This window comes from Rana temporaria, chromosome 13, assembly GCF_905171775.1.
Source record: "Rana temporaria chromosome 13, aRanTem1.1, whole genome shotgun sequence".
NCBI classification, from domain to species: domain Eukaryota; kingdom Metazoa; phylum Chordata; class Amphibia; order Anura; family Ranidae; genus Rana; species Rana temporaria.
In genome coordinates this window covers 111506959-111530782 of record NC_053501.1, presented here as the reverse complement: position 1 = coordinate 111530782, position 23824 = coordinate 111506959, and the positions used below count along the sequence as shown (strand labels likewise).

Sequence of the window (23824 nt, the reverse complement as noted above, 5' to 3'; positions counted from 1 at the left end):
TAATAATAATAATAATAATAATAATAATAATAGTAATAATAATATTATTAATAATAATAATATTATTAATAATATAATAATAATAATAATAATAATAATAATAATAATAATAATATTAATATAATAATAATAATAATAATAATAATAATAATAATAATAATACTAATAATAATAATAATAATAATAATAATAATAATAATAATAATAATACTATTCACATAATAAGAAAATAGTTGCATTAGTAAATTTCAAAAGCCAGTATAAAAGAGTAGAACTGGTTTAAAAAAAAGCACTTGTGGGTTTAAGTTATCCTTTTTTTTTTGTATATTTCTCCTTTAAGGGGGTGTGGCAGGGGGTGTGTCCATGCCTACATACTTTTGCCGCTAGGTTCCCATCTCAAAAAGTTGGGCGGTATGGTGGGAGGAGTTATGCAAACACCACAATGCCTTGATTGGTTGGGTGTCAGTCTGGAGAAGTGCACGCAGGCCTCCCACATGTGATGCTGAGCCTCCATGATTGACAGAACTGAAATCCAATAAATGGAAGGGGAGGGGCCAGGGACAGTCATGCTGGAGAGAAAAGAACTAGATGATACTGGACGTCCGCCAACCAGGAAATGAAGGCTCTCTCTGATTTGCTGCAGCTTCTAATACACATGGAGAGAAGCTCACAGTGTGCGGTGAGATCAGAGTAAGCCGTTTCAGTCCAGGAGAGGCTGGAGGCAGACTCCCGGGTGAAGATGAGGAATTTGTGCAGACAGGAGAGGATATAGTAGTTCTCGGCTCTGACAGCAGGGTGGCGGTATGTTAGGTCACAGAGCTGTGAGGACTTGGCGTGGCTCATTCTAATCCTGGGTGAGGTGGGTATTCCCAATAAAATTACGACATTATGAGATATAGGAGGCCAGAAGTGTGGCCCCTGACATCACCCGGGGGCCATACATGGGGGTCAATTCATAACAAATTCATTGGACGAATGTAACGAGCACTCAGCCAGCCGTGATGAATTCCGAGCATACTTTACTACATGCGTTCATGTCCCGTGAAAGCCAGCGCCATCTAGTGGCCACAATGCAGTATTTTTCTTGCAATACCTCAATCAGGGAAATTATCACATTGTGGCCACTAGATGGTGCCGATGATCATAGGAAATCACTGTATTGAGAAACAATACGGTCAGAATGTGATGAATTCTGACCATTTTTCGCTTAATAGAGTGATATCATGTGATCGACAGCTCCATCTACTGGCCACAATGTGGTATTTTTCTGGATTGAGGTATTTCAATAAAAATACTACATTGTGGCCACTAGATGGCGCTGACTATCATAGGAAATTAAATGATAAAAGTAGAGAATAAGTAGACCCCCATTATATTCAGTATATAGGTTTTTCGGTTAAGGCTTAGTGTCACGCAATTGGGGAGTTAGGTTTATGGGTTAAGGCTTAGTGTCACGAAATTGGGGAGTTAGGTTTATGGGTTAAGGCTTAGTGTCACGAAATTGGGGAGTTAGGTTTATGGGTTAAGGCTTAGTGTCAGGCATTAGGGGGTTAGGGCTTAGTGACAGGTATTAGGAAGCTAGGTTTTTGGCTTAGGGGTAATAGGGGATTAGGTTTTTGGGTTAAGGCTTAGTGTCAGGTATTAAGGGGTTAGGGCTTAGTGTCAGGTATTAGGGGGTTAGGTTTATGGGTTAAGGCTTAGTGTCAGGTATTGGGGAGTTAGGTTTATGGGTTAAGGCTTAGTGTCAGGCATTAGGGGGTTAGGGCTTAGTGACAGGTATTAAGAGGCTAGGTTTTTGGGTTAGGGGTAATAGGGGATTAGGTTTTTGGGTTAAGGCTTAGTGTCAGGTATTAAGGGGTTAGGGCTTAGTGTCAGGTATTAGGGGGTTAGGTTTATGGGTTACGGCTTAGTGGCAGGCATTAGGGGGTTAGGGCCTATTGACAGGTATTAAGAGGCTAGGTTTTTGGGTTAGGGGTAATAGGGGATTCGGTTTTTGGGTTAAGGCTTAGTGTCTGGTATTAAGGGGTTAGGGCTTAGTGTCAGGTATTAGGGGGTTAGGTTTATGGGTTAAGGCTTAGTGTCAGGCATTAGGGGGTTAGGGCTTAGTGTCAGGCATTAGGGGGTTAGGGCTTAGTGTCAGGCATTAGGGGGTTAGGGCTTAGTGTCAGATTAGGGGGTTAGGTTTTTGGGTTAAAGCTTAGTGTCAGGTATTAAGGGGTTAGGGCTTAGTGTCAGGCAATAGGGGGTTAGGTTTATGGGTTAAGGCTTAGTGTTAGGCATTAGGGGATTTAGGCTTAGTGTCAGGTTTTAGGTGGTTACGTTTTTGGCTTAAGGCTTAGTGTCAAGTATTAGGAGGTTAGGGCTTAGTGTAAGGTATTAGGTTTTTGGGTTAAGGCTTACTGTCAGGAATTAGGGGGTTAGGGCTTAGTGACAGGTATTAGGAGGTTAGGTTTTTTGGTTAAGGCTTAGTATAAGATATAAGGGGGTTTGGTTTTTCGGTTAAGGCTTAGTGTCAGGTATTAGGAGGTTAGGTTTTTGGGTTAGGGCTTAGTGTCAGGCATTCGGGGGTTAGGGCTTAGTGACAGGTATTGGGGGGGGGGTTAGGTTTTTGCGTTAGAGCTTAGTGTCAGGTATTAGGGGGTTAGGCTATTGGGTTAGGGCTTAGTGTCGGGCATTAGGGGGTTAGGGCTTAGTGACAGGTATTAGGGGGGTTAGGTTTTTGAGTTAGGGCTTAGTGTCGGGCATTAGGGGGTTAGGTCTTAGTGTCAGGTATTTCGGGGGTTAGGTTTTTGGGTTAGAGCTTAGTTTCGGACATTAGGGGGTTAGGTCTTAGTGTCAGGTATTAGGGGGTTAGGTCTTAGTGTCAGGTATTAGGGGGTTAGGTTTTTGGGTTAGGTTAAATCTTGTTGGAGGCGGGGTTAGGAGTAAAGGTGTTATTTTAGGGGTCAGGTTTAGTGTTAGGAACACTTTGTAACATCGGGACACTTGGAGGTGCGGTAGGATTTCGATGGGCTCTCAATGCCAAGAACTCTGTGCCAAGAAATTGGACCTCACCGAACTGTCAGTACCGCGGATTAACATTCTGTCCTCTCCCAGTCCCTGTGCCAGGAGTTTGGGATATTTGAGATTTGGGATTTGGATCTTCATCCACCAATGAATGAAGCTTGTTCTGGTGTCACTCGGTGTCACTCCAGTACACACTTGTATTTAGCACTAAAATTTACTGTCCTTCAGACTTTAGGGGGGAGAAAACAATGCCCAGTCTTTGGTATTAGGGGTAGAACTAGTTGGTGTCAGTGGGAGGATTATGCCCCATTGTTGGTGTCAGTGGGAGGAGTTATGCCCCATTATTGGTGTCAGTGGGAGGAGTTATGCCTCATTGTTGGTGTCAGTGGGAGGAGTTATGCCTCATTGTTGGTGTCAGTGGGAGGAATTATGCCTCATCATTGGTGTCAGTGGGAGGAGTTATGCCTCATTGTTGGTGTCAGTGGGAGGATTTATGCCTCATTGTTGGTGTGAGTGGGAGGAGTTATTTCTTCGTTGTTTGTGTCAGTGGGAGGAGAAATGCCTCGTTGTTGGTGTCAGTGGGAGGAGTTATGCCTCATTGTTGGTGTCAGTGGGAGGATTTATGCCTCATTGTTGGTGTCAGTGGGAGGAGTCATGCCTCATTGTTGGTGTCAGTGGGAGGAGTTATGCCTCATTGTTGGTGTCAGCGGGAGGAGTTATGCCTTGTTGTTGGTGTCAGTGGGAGGAGTCATGCCTCATTGTTGGTGTCAGTGGGAGGATTTATGCCTCATTGTTGGTGTGAGTGGGAGGAGTTATGCTTCGTTGTTTGTGTCAGTGGGAGGAGAAATGCCTCGTTGTTAGTGTCAGTGGGAGGAGTTATGCCTCATTGTTGGTGTCAGTGGGAGGAGTTATGCGTCGTTGTTGGTGTCAGTGGGAGGAGTTATGCCTTGTTGTTGGTGTCAGTGGGAGGATTTTTGCCTCATTGTTGGTGTCAGTGGGAGGAGTTATGCCTCGTTGTTGGTGTCAGTGGGAGGAGTTATGCCCCGTTGTTGGTGTCAGTGGGAGGAGTTATGCCTCATTGTTGGTGTCGGTGGGAGGAGCTATGCCTTGTTGTTGGTGTCAGTGGGAGGAGTTATGCCTCGTTGTTGGTGTCAGTGGGAGGAGTTATGCCTCGCTGTTGGTGTCAGCGGGAGGAGTTATGCCTTGTTGTTGGTGTCAGTGGGAGGACTTATGCCTCGCTGTTGGTGTCAGCGGGAGGAGTTATGCCTTGTTGTTGGTGTCAGTGGGAGGAGTTATGCCTCGTTGTTGGTGTCAGTGGGAGGAGTTATGCCTCGTTGTTGGTGTCAGTAGAAAGAGCCTCAAGGGCCGGATACAGGTAAGCAAAGGGCCGCATCTGGGTCCCTTACCCCACTGTCTATGAAGAGGAGCCGAGAACCAAATGGCAGCTTGAACAAGGGGGCGATGGGGGATGGGGGGGGGTTTAGGTGGAGGGGGTTTGGGGGTTCTTGGGGGGATTTATGAGGATGAATGATGATGATGTAACGTTAAAACTTTGTTTTAATGCCGGCAATTATGTAGCACGAAAGGACTGCCGATCTCATACACACTGATAAGTCTGAAGCCAATTGTACAATCAGATTGCACAGTGTGTGGCCATATTTTCCACGTATCAGCAAATCCACCGGCAATCTCGGTTCATAGAAGGTGGAGCCGGTCGGAGGGTCACAGTGGAAGGAAGCTTTATGAGCGGCACATACTGTACTGAAATGTGACACGCCGCGAGCCTGTCTCCTGCGTTGGGAATTCAGTTTTGTAACCTTAGAGCCCGCGCTATTTTTACCGCCCCCCCCTGGAATGTCAAATATCGGTGGAGCGCCAATTTCATCATGCTATATAATCCCTCTCTCTATATATACACATATATATATATATACTGTATCATTGTGCTCGGATTTCATGTATATAGACTTGCATAAGGTAAGCTGCGAGAGATCGGCAAGCCCCTCCCACCAGATACAGACACATCAATTTATCTGCTCGACGCCAAAAAATCGGTTTGATTTATTTAAACGAATCTGACAAAACCGAAGTTCTTCCTCTTATGTGCAAAAGACACCTAAAGCCCAACTCTAGCCAAAACCTTTTTCTTTTACACTTTAGACATAACATGGGAGGGTTCGAACATCTTTCCAACTGTGGCCCCAAAGAGAAGATTAATCTTCCTCTTCTGTTTGTCACCTGGACAGGAAGTGAGGGCGATAAAATCCTAACAGCTTCCTTACTGCCTGTGTGCCCGTTCGAGAATTCACCTTCACTTCCTGTTCAGACACCATAGACAGGAAGTGGAGAGATTTCACTTCCTGTTCTGACACCATAGACAGGAAGTGGAGAGATTTCACTTCCTGTTCTGATACCATAGACAGGAACTGGAGAGATTTCCCTTCACTTCCTGTTTTGACACCTTAGACAGGAAATGGAGAAATGGGGAGGTCCTTCGTCTCTTTATGTTGTGAATTGAAGTGGAACTGTGGCCTTGTTTTTTTTTAATCTGTCTTACTGCCTGTGTCCCCATCGGATAACTCACCTTCACTTCCTGTTCTGATACCCTATACAGGAAGTGGAGAATATTCTCTTCACTTCCTTCTCTGACACCATAAACAGGAAGTGGAGAGCTTTTCCCTCACCTTCTGTTCTGACACCATAGACAGGAAGTGGAGAGATTTTCCCTCACCTCCTGTTCTGACACCATAGACAGGAAGTGGGAGATTTTCCCTCACCTTCTGTTCTGACACCATAGACAGGAAGTAGAGAGATTTCACTTCCTGTTCTGATACCATAGACAGGAACTGGAGAGATTTCCCTTTACTTCCTGTTCTGACACCATAGACAGGAAATGGAGAAATAGGGAGATCCTTCCTCTCTTTATGTTGTGAATTAAAGTGGAACTGTAGCCTTGTTTTTTTTTTATCTGTCTTACTGCTTGTGTCCCCATCGGATAATTCACCTTCACTTCCTGTTCTGACACCATAGACAGGAAGTGGAGAGATTTCACTTCCTGTTCTGATACCATAGACAGGAACTGGAGAGATTTGCCTTCACTTCCGAAGATGGCGGCCAGAGCGCGGGGGACACAGGAAATTAAAATTAGGAGGAGGCAGCCAGTAGTAACACACTGACGTGAAATTTCGCCCCCCTAAATGTTACGCCCGGGGGCCACGGGCCCCTCCGCACCCCCCACGCTACGCCACTGCCAGTGAGAACCATTATTAATATATGGCAGTGATGGTGAACCTTGGCACCCCAGATGTTTTGAAACTACATTTCACATGATGCCCAACTACACTGCAGAGTGCACGAGCAACATGGGAAATATAGTTCCAAAACATCTGGGGTGCCAAGGTTCACCATCGCTGCCATATATTAATAATGGTTCTCACAGGCAGTGGTGTAGCATGGGGGGTGCAGAGGGGGCCGTGGCCCCGGGCGCAACATTTAGGGGGGCGAAATTTTGCGCCAGTGTGTGTCACTACTGGCTGCCTCCTCCTAATTTCAATTTTCTGTGTCCCCCGCCCTCTGGCCGCCATGTTCTAACCTGTAACTGTTTATGCCAATTCCAGAATATGGTTCAAGAAATTCAGCTTGTGGATAAGACAGATATTATCTAGAAAAGGGGTCTCCAAACGTTCTAAATAAAGTGCCAGTTTACTGTCCATCAGACTTTTTTTGGGGTGGGGGGGGCGACAGTAGCCACTAGGAGTAGAAAATATCCCGGTGTCATTGAGAGCAAACAATGCCTCAGGCTTGGTGATCAGTGAGAGGAGGAATAGCGCCGCATCATTGGTGTCAGTGGGAGGAATAGTGTCCCATCATTGGTGTCAGTGGGAGGAATAGTGTCCCATCATTGGTATCAGTTGGAGAAATAGTGTCCCATCATTGGTGTCAGTGGGAGGAATAGTGCCCCATCATTGGTATTAGTGGGAGGAATAGTGCCCCATCAGTGGGAGGAATAGTGCCCCATCATTGGTATCAGTGGGAGGAATAGTGCCCCATCATTGGTATTAGTGGGAGGAATAGTGCCCCATCAGTGGGAGGAATAGTGCCCCATCATTGGTATCAGTGGGAGGAATAGTGCCCCATCATTGGTATTAGTGGGAGGAATAGTGCCCCATCAGTGGGAGGAATAGTGCCCCATCAGTGGGAGGAATAATGCCCCATTGTTGCCATCAGTGGGAGGAATAATTCCCCATTGTCGGTATCAGTGGGAGGAATAGTGGCCCATTGCTGGTTTTAGTGGGAGGAATAGTGGCCCATTGCTGGTATTAGTGGGAGAAATAGTGGCCCATTGCTGGTATTAGTGAGAGGAATAGTGGCCCATCAGTGGGAGGAATAGCGCCCCATCATTGGTATCAGTGGGAGGAATAATTCCCCATTGTTGGTATCAGTGGGAGGAATAGTGGCCCATTGCTGGTATTAGTGTGAGGAATAGTGGCCCATTGCTGGTATCAGTGGAAGTAATAGTGGCCCATTGCTGGTATCAGTGGGAGGAATAGTGGCTCATTGCTGGTATCAGTGGGAGGAATAGTGGCCCATTGCTGGTATTAGTGGGAGGAATAGTGGCCCATTGCTGGTATTAGTGGGAGGAATAGTGGCCCATTGCTGGAATTAGTGGGAGGAATAGTGGCCCGTTGCTGGTAACAGTGGGAGGAATAGTGGCCCATTGCTGGAATTAGTGGGAGGAATAGTGGCCCGTTGCTGGTATTAGTGAGAGGAATAGTGGCCCATTGCTGGTATCACTGGGAGGAATAGTGGCCCATTGCTGGTATTAGTGAGAGGAATAGTGGCCCGTTCCTGGTATTAGTGGAGGAATAGTGGCCCGTTGCTGGTATTAGTGGGAGGAATAGTGGCCCATTGCTGGTATTAGTGGGAGGAATAGTGGCCCGTTGCTGGTATTAGTGGGAGGAATAGTGGCAGTTTGGAGACCACTGATCTAGGGGAAAAGGTTCATTGTTGAGGTTAGGTAAGTTCAAGAAACAAAAGCTTGGAGATTCCACTAGTCCAAGGTAGACCCTGCAATAATTCTAAGAGGTAAACAATTAATCTAGATTCTAGAACATAATAAAGGAAATCCTTTGGGATTTTAAAGGACCAGTACAGCTAAATTACAACACAGAAGATGTTCAAAGGACCTCCATGGAGACTAAGAAAATCTGACAAGATGGGGAGATGGTTCAAGCAAAGGCCACAATATGGGAAGATATTTGCAATACACGATTGACTTTACTGTCCAGTTATCTGCAAGGATATAGTTTAGTCGTTTACTGACCCAGAAAAAGCCACTGAAACGTAAACCCCTCCCCCAGCACAATGACGTTGGCTGGTGTCCCCATAGTGATCAACTCCCAATTCAACAGAGCCACCCAAACAGCAAACAATTCCAACAAAACGTATAAACATCCAACGAAAAATGGGAACCAAACCACCAATGTCAACTTAGAAGTCCACAGCTCCCAACTGTCCCTGATTTCGAGGGACTGTCCCTGATTTGGAGCAATGTCCCTCTGCCCCTCTTTCCCCCTCATGTGTCCCTCATGTTGGTCTGATCTATATAGTCGTATATAAAATGCACTTTTTATCTATCAAAAAGTATTTTCCATCGCGAAACCTTTCATCTGATTTCTGCATTTGTAAATTCTAAAAGCCAATCTAAAGGAATAGTGGTGGTTACTGTGTTGCCCGCATTCTCCACCATCTACAATAAAATGCAGCAAGGATCATGGGAACCTCTCATAATGGGCACAGCAGGTGTACAGACCCGGGAACTCAGCACAGGGATGGTGGGAACCCCTCATAATGGGCACAGCAGGTGTACAGACCCGGGAACTCAGCACAGGGATGGTGGGAACCCCTCGTAATGGGCACAGCGGGTGTACAGACCTGGGAACTCAGCACAGGGATGGTGGGAACCCCTCATAATGGGCACAGCAGGTGTACAGACCCAGGAACTCAGCACAGGGATGGTGGGAACCCCTCATATTGGGCACAGCAGGTGTACAGACCTGGGAACTCAGCACAGAGATGGTGGGAACCCCTCATAATGGGCACAGCGGGTGTACAGACCCAGGAACTCAGCACAGGGATGGTGGGAACCCCTCATAATGGGCACAGCAGGTGTACAGACCTGGGAACTCAGCACAGAGATGGTGGGAACCCCTCATAATGGGCACAGCGGGTGTACAGACCCGGGAACTCAGCACAGGGATAGTGGGAACCCCTCATAATGGGCACAGCAGGTGTACAGACCCGGGAACTCAGCACAGGGATGGTGAGAACCCCTCAAAATGGGCAAAGCAGGTGTACAGACCCCGGAAATCAGCACAGGGATGGTGGGAACCCCTCGTAATGGGCACAGCAGGGATCCTGACCATGATTTAAACTGAGGACCCCAGTGCTGCAAGGCATTAGTGCTAACTGTGGTGCCCGCATTCTCCACCATCTACAATAAAATGCAGCAAGGATCATGGGAACCTCTCATAATGGGCACAGCAGGTGTATAGACCCGGGAACTCAGCACAGGGATGGTGGGAACCCCTCATAATGGGCACAGCAGGTGTACAGACCCGGGAACTCAGCACAGGGATGGTGGGAATCCCTCTTAATAGACACAGCAGGTGTACAGACCCGGTAACTCAGCACAGGGATGGTGAGAGCCCCTCATAATGGGCACAGCAGGTGTACAGACCCGGGACCTCAGCACAGGGATGGTGGGAACCCCTCATAATGGGCACATCAGGTGTACAGACCCGGGAACTCAGCACAGGGATGGTGGGAACCCCTCATAATGGGCACATCAGGTGTACAGACCCGGGAACTCAGCACAGGGATGGTGAGAACCCCTCATAATGGGCACAGCAGGTGTACAGACCCGGGAACTCAGCACTGGGATGGTGGGAACCCCTCATAATGGGCACAGCGGGTGTGCAGACCCGGGAACTCAGCACAGGGATCTCCACTTATAGAGTCCCTCAAAGATAGAAGAGGCGATCGGGGCGATTTAAGTATCTACATACCTCAACTTTTTGAGATGGGAATGAGGGACACCTATCAGCAAAAGTATGCAGGCATAGGACACACCCCTTGCCACACCCCCTTAAAGGAGAATTGTACAGAATAACAAGATTGGTTAAACCAACAAGTGCTTTTTTTATTTTATTTTTTTACCACTACTATTCCTTTATATCGGCTTTTGGAATTTACAAATGCAGCCATTTAGAAATCAGATGAAAGGTTTCGCGCTGGAAAACACTTTTTGATCGATAAATAAAAGTGCATTTTTTTTATACAACTTTATAGATCAGACCAAAATGAGGGACAAATGAGGAGGAATGAGGGACAGAGGGACATTGCTCCAAATCAGGGACAGTTGGGAGCTTTGCATTATTTATTTATTTCAGAAACTATAACGTCAAGCTTCCCATCAACATTTTCACCCCCTTCTTGCTTTACTGGGAACTCTGGAGCAAATAATTCTATTTTTTGCTAGAATGTATTTAGAGCGACGAGTCTACGTGGAGTCGCAGGAACACGGGAAGGATTAATGTCCGAACTAATTTAAGAATATCCTAAAAAGAAAAAAAATGTGCCCATGTAGCTCTTTAAACAGCAGCTGTAACATTAACCAATCTGCTGTGTTGACTCAGCACAAATCTCAGATTTTTTTCGCAGATAAGCTGAGCTGTGATTGGTGAGAGCACTTGCCATTTCCATCCAATCCCTACCTAGCCTGTTGGAATGTTCCAAGTTGCAAAAACATATGGGGGGGAGGGAGGGGCCTCAGGAAAACAAGATGTTAGCATAAGCTACCTAGCCCGTTGGAATGTTCCAAGTTGCAAAAACATATGGGGGGGAGGGAGGGGCCTCAGGAAAACAAGATGTTAGCATAAGCTACCTAGCTTGTTGGAATGTTCCAAGTTGCAAAAACATATGGGGGGGGGGGCTTAGGAAAACAAGATGTTAGCATAAGCAATAGAGAAGTTATACTGACAGAGCTCCGAGAGCAGAGCAGAGGTGCAATGGGAGGGCCTTCCTTATAAAAAGCAGGCAGACGGGAAAAGCCCAACTGATACAAATTGTTACAACGAGTTATATATTGTAAACTAATGCTATACACTATAACATACCGTGTTTCCCCCGAAAATATATTAATTTTGGCAACAAAAGACACAGTAGGGCTTATTTTCGGGGTAGGTCTTACCATGTAATGTGATGTTTTCTCTCCTCCTCTCTCTCCCTGCCTGCCTGAGTTAAAATGCTTGTAAAATCCTAAAATCCACTCTATTTCAGTACAGTAAAACTTAGGACTGCGAGCAAAATTTGTTCCAGAAACATGCTTGTATACCAAAGCATTTTTTTTTTACAGTATATAAAAGAGAAGAGAGGGGCCTCTAAGTGTAGCAATAAGTTGCTAAATGTTGTACCTTCATTATATGTAACCATATTGCTACACTTAGAGGCTCCTCTCTTCTCTTTTATACTCGGTTGTGACATGACGCTACTCTTATATCAAGACATCGCTTGTATATCAAGGCAAAAATGTATTAAAATATATAGCTTGTCTTGCAAAACGCTCTCAAACCAAGTCACTCTCAAACCAAGGTTTTACTGTATTAAATAATGTACAATGTGTGTGTTTCTGTAATATAATTGTGCCAAATGCCTTCGGTACAGCGCCACTCTGCGCTTCTGTGACCCGTCGGAGCTCTCTTCCCCGCAATTATATTACAGAAACACACACATTGTACATTATATACTCCTGTAATAGAGTGGATTATAGGATTTTACAAGCATTTTTAACTAGGGCTTATTTTCAGGGTAGGGCTTATATTGCAGCCCTCCTGGAATATAACGCTAGGTCTTCTCGGGGGAAACACAGTTATAATATATATATATATATCTAATACAATGCAATACAATACCGGTAATTAAATATATCATGTGACAACTTGTGCTCAGTTCATATACTGAAATACTTGTATGCATTATAAGGACCCAAATAAATGATATGCCATATACAGTATTTTTTATATATATACATATATATATGTAACCTTTGAAATGTTTCGTTAACATAATTGCCATATCTGACAATTATTTTATTATTTTATAATATTTTATTATATTAGTTTGTACACATCCTCTTGTAACTTTCTTTGTGAAAAATAAATAAATAAATACATGATCTATCTATCTATCTATCTATCTATCTATCTATCTATCTATCTATCTCTCTATCTATCTATCTATCTATCTATCTATCTATCTATCTATCTATCTATCTATCTATCTATCTATCTATCTATCTATCTATCTATCTATCTATCTCTCTATCTATCTATCTATCTATCTATCTATCTATCTATCTATCTATCTATCTATCTATCTATCTATCTATCTATCTATCTCTATCTCTCTATCTATCTATTATCTATCTCTCTATCTATCTATCTATCTCTCTCTATATATATATATATATATATATATATGTGTGAAAAAACGATCTACTTTTAGGTAATAGTGGGAAATTTGACTTTGTTATATTAGTTTGTACATATCCTCCTGTAACTTTTTTTGTGAAAAAAATAAAAATAAATTATATATATATATATATACTTTTAGGTAATAGTGTGAAAGCAGTCTGCACCAGGAAATTTGGCTTTGTCATATTAGTTTGTACACATCCTCTTGTAACTTTTTTGTGAAAAAAAAAAAATCAATTATATATATATATTTTTTGTAAAAAAAAAAATCTATTTATATAGATATATATATATATACATATATATATATATATATATATATATATATATACATATATAATACATATATATAATACATATATATATAAACAAAATTATAGGTAATAGGTAATAGTGTGAGAATCGTCCGCACCAGGAAATTTGGCTTTATTATATTAGTTTCTACACATCCTCTTGTAACTTTTTTTGTGAAAAAAATAAAAAAAAATCAATTATATATATATATATATATATATATATATATATATATATATATATATATATATATATATATGAAAAAAATTAAAGGTAATAGCGTGACAGTGGTCCGCCCCAGGAAATTTGGCTTTTCTTATATTAGTTTGTACACATCCTCGTGAAAAAAATAAAAATAAATCAATTATATATATATATATATATTTTTTTGTAAAAAAAAAAACAAAAAAAAAACAATTTTATATACATATCCTCTTGTAACTTTTTTTTTTTATAAAAAAATTATATATATATATATATATATATATATATATATATATATATACATATAAGTAAAAAAATGATATACTTTTAAGTAATAGTGTGAAATCGGTCCGCCCCAGGAAATTTGGCTTTATTATGTTAGTTTGTACACATCCTCTTGTAACTTTTTTGTAAAAATAAATAAATTATATATATATATATATATATATATATATATATATATATATATATAATTATATACTAGGTAATAGTGTGAAAGCGGTCCCCACCAGGAAATTTGGCTTTATTATATTAGTTTGTACTATTTTTTTTTTTTGTAACTATTTTTGTGAAAATAAAAAAATAATATATATATATCTATCTATATATCTCTCTCTCTCTCTCTCTATATATATATATATATATATATATATATATATATATATATATATATATATATATATGAAAAAATGATATATATATATATATATATATATATAAATAAATATATATATATATATATATATATATATATATATATATTATGAAAATAATTATCTATCTATCTATCTATCTATCTATCTATCTATCTATCTATCTATCTATCTATCTATATATATATATCTATATATATATATATATATATATATATACAGGGCTTTTTTTCAGGGGGAACTCAGTTCCACCACCTCTGGCTCAGACCCTTTGGTCCCCGCTCACCACAATCACTTGTAAACACAGAAGTCTGGTTTCTTTGTTTACAAGTGACAACTTTGTAACCCCCTGAACTCTGCACTCTGTATGTAATGCAATTCTGGTATTTAATGCCCCTTTAAGACCCTCCTACTGTTTGTGAAAGATGAACGGGTCGTGGTTGAGTTCCTGTACCTATTTTCTGAGAAAAAAAGCTCTGTATATATATATATATATATATATATATATATATTATATATGAATGAATGAATATATATATATAATTAAATAAAAAATATATATATGTATATATTTATATATATATACAGATATATATATATATATATATATATATTTATGGATATATATATATATATATATATATATATATATATATATATATATATATATATATATATATATATATAAATGAAAAAAATATATATATATATTATGAAAAAAATGATATATCTAGATATACTTTGTTCTTTTCGTTTTAGCTGTATACCTACAACATTGCGGTGGGAGGGGACACAATGCAGCTCATTTGATACGACTGTACCCAACATAGAATGGACAGCTGCATTGTAACCGAGTCAAAACAAAGACGAGCAACATTGTATTATTACGTAACTAAAACAACGGCAGGAGGAAGCTATAGATAAAGCCGGATCTCTAGTAAAAGTTACAGGAGGGCGTGCACAGTCCATTTAGTTAAACTTATCTGTAGTAGGTGGACAATCCCTTTAAGTGGGGGTCCGTCCGGGATATAGTATTTTAAGTTGTGATGCCTTTCAGTGCGGAAGAAAATTTTGAGAATGTGGACTTCCTTTGTGACCCACTAAAATGTACCCAAACCCGTGTTTTGTTTTGCGGCAATCTATCTACAAGGTAGAAAAAAAAATGTCTTCTCATGCCTCCTTGTACCTCCAGAATGAGCTCTTCCATTTCGAACTGCCTTTGGGAGGCTTTGTCATCCTCAATAGGTTCATGGTAGAGCAACGCCAAGACTTCGAACTTCTTCAGGGCAGCCTTGTAGTTCTTCAAGCTGATGTGGATGACCCTGTCCTCTCCATCATACTCTGGAAAGTCAAGCCCGTCCTCGCCCCTGGCGCCCAGGTTGGCCAGGGTGAGGCACAGAGCTGCCAGAACCAGCCACGGCCCCTTCATCCTCTCGCTACGCTCCAACGAGTCGTCGGGTCACCAATTCCGGTCCCAATTTAAAGTCAACGTGGGGAGGGGGGGGAGGAATGTGGGAGGATAAAAAAAAACAAAATCCCCTCTCTGCCCCTACAGGTAAAGGCTTGGCGTTGGGTGGACAGGTAGCTCCTTCAGCTGCCCTTCTGGGGGAGGCAGCTTCGCTCTTACTCGGAGGGGGGGATCAGGCGATGGTCTCCCTGAGCTGAAGGAGACGGAGGCGAGAGTCTGGGGACGACTGGTGGTCACCTTTCCAGGGCGCTCAGACTGAAAAGCAAAGAGAGAACTTGAAACCCAGGCCATAAAAGAAGATGAAGGGGCTGGATAGGAGGAGGTCGGTGGGGTGGGAGGGACACCCTATCCTGACAGCTTGGACCCTCGTCCCCTGCCCTCCCCTCCTTCTATTCCCCTGTCTATATATGTCTACATGAGATCTTGCTCCTAATATACTCTTCGAGTCCTCAAGTATCCTGTTGGCACTGCGACCACACGGAGACCAGCAGCTTGAGCACTTGCTGCGTCCACAGGTGTCCGTAAGCTCCTTCAATAAGGCAAAAGGCCGAGGTGCAAACTACAGGAGCTTTTAGCGACCGACCAGTGAGCATATCCCTAACCTGACTTCAGTAAACCAAAACTCAGGTTAGCTGTTGCAGATTTTTAACCAAAAATTACTGGGCCATATTCTCTAAGATTCTCGGCGGGCGGCGCGTAAGCCATTTACACTCTGCCGCCCCAACCTACAGGAGCAAGTGCTGTATTCCCCAAACACTTGCTCCGTAGTTTGAGGCGGCGGAGTGTAAATGGCCCGGCGTATCCACGCGTATATCCAAGGGGGCGGCTTGTATTTAAATTAAGCGCGCCCCCGATTCTAACGAACTGCGCATGCGCCGGGCTTAAAATAGCCCAGTGCGCATGCTCCAGTTCTCGGCGTAAAACGTCAATGACGCCGACGTGTGCGTCATTGACGTACAGTCGTATTCAAGAACGACTTAGTAAAACGACGGGAAAACACGACGCGGACCCGACGCCATACTTAACATGGCCTACGTAGGACTTGCGTAAACTTACCCCTCATATAGCAGGGGTAAGTTTACGCTTACGCAAACGACGTAAGCGACGGTTACGCAACGCGAATTCGTTCGGGAATCGGCGTATCAGGCTCATTTGCATAAACAAATGAGACCTGAACGTAAACGCCACCTAGCGGCCGGCGGAGTAATTACATTTAAGATCCGACAGTGTAAGTGACTTACACCTGTCGGATCTTAAGTGTATCTATGCGAAAATGATTCTAAGAATCACTCGCATAGATACGCAGGCCAAAAAAGAGAGATACGATGGAGTATCCTGAGATACTCAATCGTAACTTTACTCAGAATATGGCCCACTGATTTTATGTCCTATATTACATAAATGCTGGGCCGCCTTAATAGCATCATGGGCCCCGGGGCAAAGTAATGCTCTGGGGCCCCTACAGTGGAGACAGTGCAGGTAAACAGACATCAAGTAGATAGGAGGCAGACAAGTGGAGTTCCGCATTAACTACATGAACAATCAGTGGCGGATCGTCCGTAGAGGGCGCTGGAGCGCCGCCCCCTCTGGCTCTCGCACAGTCACTGAAATACATAGATTCATTGCATTGCATGTATCTATGTATTTTTCGCCGCTGCCGCCCACTATTCAGATGGTCGGATGCTGAGCGCCGGCCATCTGAATAACGGCAGCTGGTTGGCTGTGTGGAAGTGCCTATCAGAGCCAGCGGCTTCCTCGGGCTGTAGTCGGCTTCCTGAATGCTTATCCTCGGGACGTACCGGCGGTGCGTTCCTTGGATAAGACTGACAGGCGTCTCAGCCAATCAGGTTCACTGGTTACCGGTAACCTGATTGGCTGAAGCGTCATCGAGGGCGGGAGAAGACATCGAGGGACGGTAGAAGCACGGCTGACCCCAGAAAGGTAAGTGCCAGGCGGGGGGGGGGGGGGCATTTTACAGGTTACTGTGGCAGCATTTTACTGGGCACAGTGCTGACAATTGCGGGGCACGGTGGCTACAATTGCTGGGCACAGTGGTAACCATTGATGGCACATACAGGTCACAGTGGCAGCATTTTACTGGGCACAGTGCAGACAATTGCGGGGCACGGTGGCTACAATTGATGGCCACAGTGGTAACATTTGATGGCACAGTGGTAACAATTGATGGGCACAGTGGCAATAATTGATGGCACAGTGGCGACAATTGATGGGCACAGTTGTGACAATTGATGGCACAGTGGTGACAATTGATGGCACAGTGGTGACAATTGATGGCACAGTGGCTGTGTTTGATGGCATGGCACAGTGGTGACAATTGATGGCACAGTGGTGACAATTGATGGCACAGTGTCTGTGTTTGATGGCATGGCACAGTGACTGCATTTGATGGCATAGCACAGTGGTGACAATTGATGGCACAGTGGCTGCATTTGATGGGCACAATAAGGCTGCAATATTTTTTTTTTTTTTTCATTTGCGCCCCCTCAAAAAATTTGAGCACCAGCCGCCACTGTGAACAATCATTCTATAAAGCAAAGAAACAGTGGGAAAATACTACATACATAAAGTAACAAAGCTGTCCTGTGCAAATAAAATATATCTGCTAGATTGATGCCTCCCCAGCACTATGGCCCCTCTACACCCCAGATATCTTCCCAGCACTCTGACCCCTCTACACCCCAGATATCCCCCCAGCACTCTGACCCCTCTACACCTCAGATATCCCCCCAGCACTCTGACCTCTCTACACCCCAGATATCCCCCCAGCATGCTGACTCCTCTACACCTCAGATATCCCCCCAGCACTCTGACCTCTCTACACCTCAGATATCCCCCCAGCACTCTGACCCCTCTACACCCCAGATATCCCCCCAGCACTCTGACCTCTCTACACCTCAGATATCCCTCCAGCACTCTGACCCCTCTACAGCCCACATATCCCCCTATCACTCTGACCCCTCTACACCCCAGATATTCCCCCAGCACTCTGACCCCTCTACACCCCAGATATCCCCCCAGCACTCTGACCCCTCTACACCCCAGATATCCCCTCAGCACTCTGACCCCTCTACACCCCAGATATCATCCCAGCACTCTGATCCCTCTACACCCCAGATATCCCCCCAGCACTCTGACCCCTCTACATCCCAGATATCCCCCCAGCACTCTGACCCCTCTACACCCCAGATATCACCCCAGCACTCTGACCCCTCTACACCCCAGATATCCCCCCAGCACTCTGACCCCTCTACATCCCAGATATCCCCCCAGCACTCTGACCCCTCTACACCCCAGATATCCCCTCAGAACCCTGACCCCTCTGCACCCCAGATATCCCCTCAGCACTCTGACCCATCTACACCCCAGATATCCCCCCAGCACTCTGACCCCTCTACACCCCAGATATCCCCCCTCCCAGCACTCTGACCCCTCTACACCCCAGATATCCCCCCAGCACTATGGCCCCTCTACATCCCAGATATCCCCCCAGCACTCTGACCCCTCTACACCCCAGATATCCCCCCAGCACTCTGACCTCTCTACACCTCAGATATCCCCCCAGCACTCTGACCTCTCTACACCCCAGATATCCCCCCAGCACTCTGATCCCTCTACACCCCAGATATCCCCTCAGCACCCTGACCCCTCTGCACCCCAGATATCCCCTCAGCACTCTGACCCATCTACACCCCAGATATCCCCCCAGCACTCTGACCCCTCTACACCCCAGATATCCCCTGGCACTCTGACCCCTCTACACCCCAGATATCCCCCCAGCACTCTGACCCCTCTACACCCCAGATATCCCCCCTCCCAGCACTCTGACCCCTCTACACCCCAGATATCCCCCCAGCACTATGGCCCCTCTACATCCCAGATATCCCCCCAGCACTCTGACCCCTCTACACCCCAGATATCCCCCCAGCACTCTGACCCCTCTACACCCCAGATATCCCCCCAGCACTCTGACCCCTCTACACCCCAGATATCCCTCCAGCACTCTGACCCCTCTACACCCCAGATATTCCCCCAGCACTCTGACCCCTCTACACCCCAGATATCCCCCCAGCACTCTGACCCCTCTACACCCCACATATCCCCCCAGCACTCTTACCCCTCTTCACCCCAGATATCCCCCCAGCACTCTGACCCCTCTACTCCCCAGATATCCCCCCAGCACTCTGATCCCTCTACACCCCAGATATCATCCCAGCACTCTGATCCCTCTACACCCCAGATATCCCCTCAGCACTCTGATCCCTCTACACCCCAGATATCCCCTCAGCACTCTGACCCATCTACACCCCAGATATCCCCCCAGCACTCTGACCCCTCTACACCCCACATATCCCCCCAGCACTCTTACCCCTCTTCACCCCAGATATCACCCCAGCACTCTGACCCCTCTATACCCCAGATATCCCCTCAGCACTCTGACCCCTCTACACCCCAGATATCCCCCCTGCACTCTGACCCCTCTACACCCCAGATATCCCCTCAGCACTCTGACCCCTCTACTCCCCAGATATCCCCCCAGCACTCTGATCCCTCTACACCCCAGATATCATCCCAGCACTCTGATCCCTCTACACCCCAGATATCCCCTCAGCACTCTGACCCCTCTACACCCCAGATATCCCCCCAGCACTCTGATCCCTCTACACCCCAGATATCCGCCCAGCACTCTGATCCCTCTACACCCCAGATATCCCCCCAGCACTCTGACCCCTCTACACCCCAGATATCCCCTCAGCACTCTGACCCATCTACACCCCAGATATCTCCCCAGCACTCTCACCCCTCTACACCCCAGATATCCCCCCAGCACTCTGACCCTTCTACACCCCAGATATCCCCCCAGCACTCTGACCCCTCTACACCCTAGATACCCCCCAGCACTGTGACCCCTCTACACCCCAGATATCCCCCCAGCACTCTGACCCCTCTACACCCCAGATATCCCCCCAGCACTCTGACCCCTCTACACCCCAGATATCCCCCCAGCACTCTGACCCCTCTACACCCCAGATATCCCCCCAGCACTCTGACCCCTCTACACCCCAGATATCCTCCCAGCACTCTGACCCCTCTACACCCCAAATATCCCCCCAGCACTGTGACCCCACTACATCCCTAACACCCCCTACACTTTTGCCTCTCTAGATCCCTGATACCTCTAGCACTATAGCCACCCAAGCTACCCCAAGCATTGCTACCCCCTATATACCCCAGATCCCCCCATATATCCATGATATCTCCCAGCACCATTATTCCATCCATGTAGTACCCCCTTTTCCAGTGGAGATACAGTGCATGTAAACTTTGGTTCTCTGTCCACCTCCAGCACTGCACTCACCTATACCAATAAAGCAGGCAGAGGGAGCATCCCTCTGGGCATTCCAAGCCTTTTCGGTGCAAACAGTGCTGGACAGCTGGGCTCACCATGACATTATTCACAAAGCTATATCCACAGGTGGGCTCTCAGTTCTGCCGACTCAGCAGCTCCCACTCCAGCTCCTACCCCCACAGCCTTCGGGTCCCGAGCTGCATGGGGCGGGGTCAGAGCATCACTGGCACTCCGGCCCTGCCTCTCCCTGTTGGCTGTGAAATAGGTATCGTTCTGCACAGCACGGCGCGCCGCTGACAGCCTGCCTCCCCAGTGTATCCATCACTCTCAGTGCCATCATGGGGCCCCCAAATTCGGGGCAGCGTGGGCTCAAGGACCAGCTGCTTTGGGGAAAGTGCAGGGGCCCCCATGCAGCTGGGGCCCCTGGGCAGTGCCCAGGTGTGCCCTCTCATTAAGACAGCCCTGCTTAAAGGATTACATCACTATGGGGGTGCAGGCAGCCCACACCCGGGTGACACCCACCAGTGGGCTGACACCATCAAGTTGCTGTCCAGCAGCGCTGTGACAGGAGAAAGGCGAGCTGCGGGCTGTCAGAGGTTTCCCCCGCTCACCCCCCCTTTCTCCTGTCAGGGAAAAGAGATGGCGGCTCTCACTAGGTTCCCCACCCAGCTTCCTGCACACTCCCTTCCTTCCCTATTGGCCATAACTGAGGGCCAATCAAAGGAGAGGAGAGCATTGTGAGACATGTAGTCCCGATTTGGTGGCCCCATTTTCCACAGGGAGGAGACCAAAGAGAGAACCACGCTGCCCAGCACCACCAGAGAGAGAGCCACGCTGCCCAGCGCCACCAGAGAGAGAGAGCCACACTGCCCAACGTCACCAGAGAGAGCCACGCTACCCAGTGCCACCAGAGAGAGAGCCATGCTGCCTAGCACCACGAGAGAGAGGGCCACACTGCCCAGTGCCACCAGAGAGAGAGCCACGCTTCCCAGCGCCACCAGAGAGAGAGCCACACTGCCAAAAGCCACCAGAGAGAAAGCCAAGCTGCCCAGTGCCACCAGAGAGAAAGAGACACACTGCCCAACGCCACCAGAGAGAGAGCCATGCTGCCCAGTGCCACCAGAGAGAGAGAGACACACTGCCCAATGCCACCAGAGAGAGAGCCACGCTGCCCAGCACCACCAGAGAGAGAGCCACACTGCCCAGCGCCACCAGAGAGAGAGCCACACTGCCCAATGCCACCAGAGAGAGAGCCACACTGCCTAGTGCCACCAGAGAGAGAGCCACGCTGCCTAGTGCCACCAGAGAGAGAGTCACGCTGCCCAGCACCACCAGAGAGAGAGCCACGCTGCCCAGCACCACCAGAGAGAGAGCCACACTGCCCAACGCCACCAGAGAGCCATGCTGCCCAGTGCCACCAAAGAGAGAGCCACGCTGCCCAGCACCACCAGAGAGAGAGCCACGCTGCCTATCACCACCAGAGAGAGAGTTACGCTGCCCAACGTCACCAGAGAGAGAGAGTTACGCTGCCCAATGCCATCAGAGAGAGAGCGCCACGCTGCCTAGCACCATCAGCAAGAGAAAGACTGAGTCACTGCCAGGGTACAGACATGCTACACTACTGACCAGTGTCGCCCCCGGGGAACCCAGAGTGATCGTCTATAGCCGGAGCGATCACCGCGGTAGTTTCGCTGGGTCTGGTAAGAGGGCCTGTCGGCCATTATCCATTACTTATCCTAGGAACTGTACTACGTCTGCATTCTCCGACCATGATAATGTGATAATGACATTGTGAAAATGGGTGGCTCATGGGTGACTCTAAAATGATGCCCCCCCCTTGAAAAAAGGGGGGGCATCCTAAGTTTAACCCACACCTACAGCCGAGTGTGAACTTAAGAGCTGCATAAGTTCCCTAGTGGTCGTGGTGTTAGAGGAATTGGTGTGGGTGTTGTGGTAGGACAGTTCTAACCCTGTTCCTAGTGCTAACCCCTATGCCAGTGATGGGGAACCTTGGCACCCCAGATGTTTTGGAACTACATTTCCCATGATGCTCCTGCAGTGTAGTGGAGCATCATGGGAAATGTAGTTCCAAAACATCTGGGGTGCCGAGGTTCGCCATCACTGCCCTATGCATTGCAATTGTACCATTCTGTATGGCAGTCAATGGGTTTTCCCAATCAGAATTTGTGTGTGTGTGGGGGGGGGGGGGGTTGGGTTGGGTGGTAATCATTTAAAAAAAAAAATTATTACAGTTATTCTAACCGATATTTTGCATGCCCTGGGGTAGATTCAAGAAGCAATTGCGCCTGTGTAACCATAGGTTACACAGCGCAATTGCTTACTTGCCCCGGCGTAACGAATGCTCCTGATTCAGGAACCTCGTTACGCCGACTGCAGCCTAAGATCTGCGCGGCATAAGGCTCTTATGCCCGCATATCTTAGGCTGCATTCTTGCGGTGGCCACTAGGTGGCGTTCCCGTTGTGCTCAGTGTATAGTATGCAAATTGCATACTAACACCGATTCACAACGTTGCGCGAGCCCTGCGTACGCAATTTACGTCGTTTACGTACGGCGGTTTTCGCGCAAGGCTGCCCCCATGTTACGTATACCCGTCGTTCCCGCGTCGCGAAATTTGAATTTTACGTAGTTTGCGTAAGTGAATCGTGAATGGCGCTGGACGCCATTCACGTTCACTTTGAAGCAAATGACGTCCTTGCGACGTCATTTGCCACAATGCACGTCGGGAAAGTTTCCCGACGGAGCATGCGCTCTACGATCGGCGCAGGAAAGCGCCTAATTTAAATGATTCCGGCCCCCTACGGGATCATTTAAATTGCGTGCTCTTGCGCCGGGCATTTTGCCGGCGCGCCCGCGCAATTTACGGAGCTTCTGCTCCGTTAATCAAGGGCAGCGGAGCAAATTTTGCGGGGGCGCAGGGCAAAAACGTTGCCCCGCGCCTCCGCAAAAAAAGCACAATTCTACCTGAATCCGGCCCCATGTGTTTAGTATATTCCAATCAGAGAAATGTGGATGCCAGCAGATGTATAATTGCATTGTCTGTGTGGCTAGCTTTAGAAATAGAATTCTGAAAGCAGACCAGTTGGTGAGCTTTGCAGCCCAGATCCCTTTCAGTGCCGTCTGACTCAACGGTTTGAGGTGTCGGGTTCTGCTTATTCCAAAAATCTTTTCATACTATTCCAGATTTACTGCCTCACATCCGCTGGAAGCTGCTTCCTCCATCGTCTGCCCCGATATCCCAACGTCTTCACCTGAGAAATCGGAGGGGTCGCCGAGACC

General features: G+C 46.5%; 1 protein-coding gene across 1 annotated transcript in view; it reads right to left on the bottom strand.

The window, feature by feature from the left end:
• CASQ1 (calsequestrin 1) overlaps nucleotides 1–15429 on the bottom strand; it is a 93895-nt gene extending 78466 nt beyond the window's left edge. Inside the window, exon 1 of the mRNA XM_040333355.1 lies at nucleotides 14877–15429. Within this exon, the coding sequence (XP_040189289.1) occupies nucleotides 14877–15119 (243 nt within the window). The 5' untranslated portion in view covers nucleotides 15120–15429. The remainder of the gene's footprint in view (nucleotides 1–14876) is intronic.
• Nucleotides 15430–23824: the final 8395 nt, after the last annotated feature.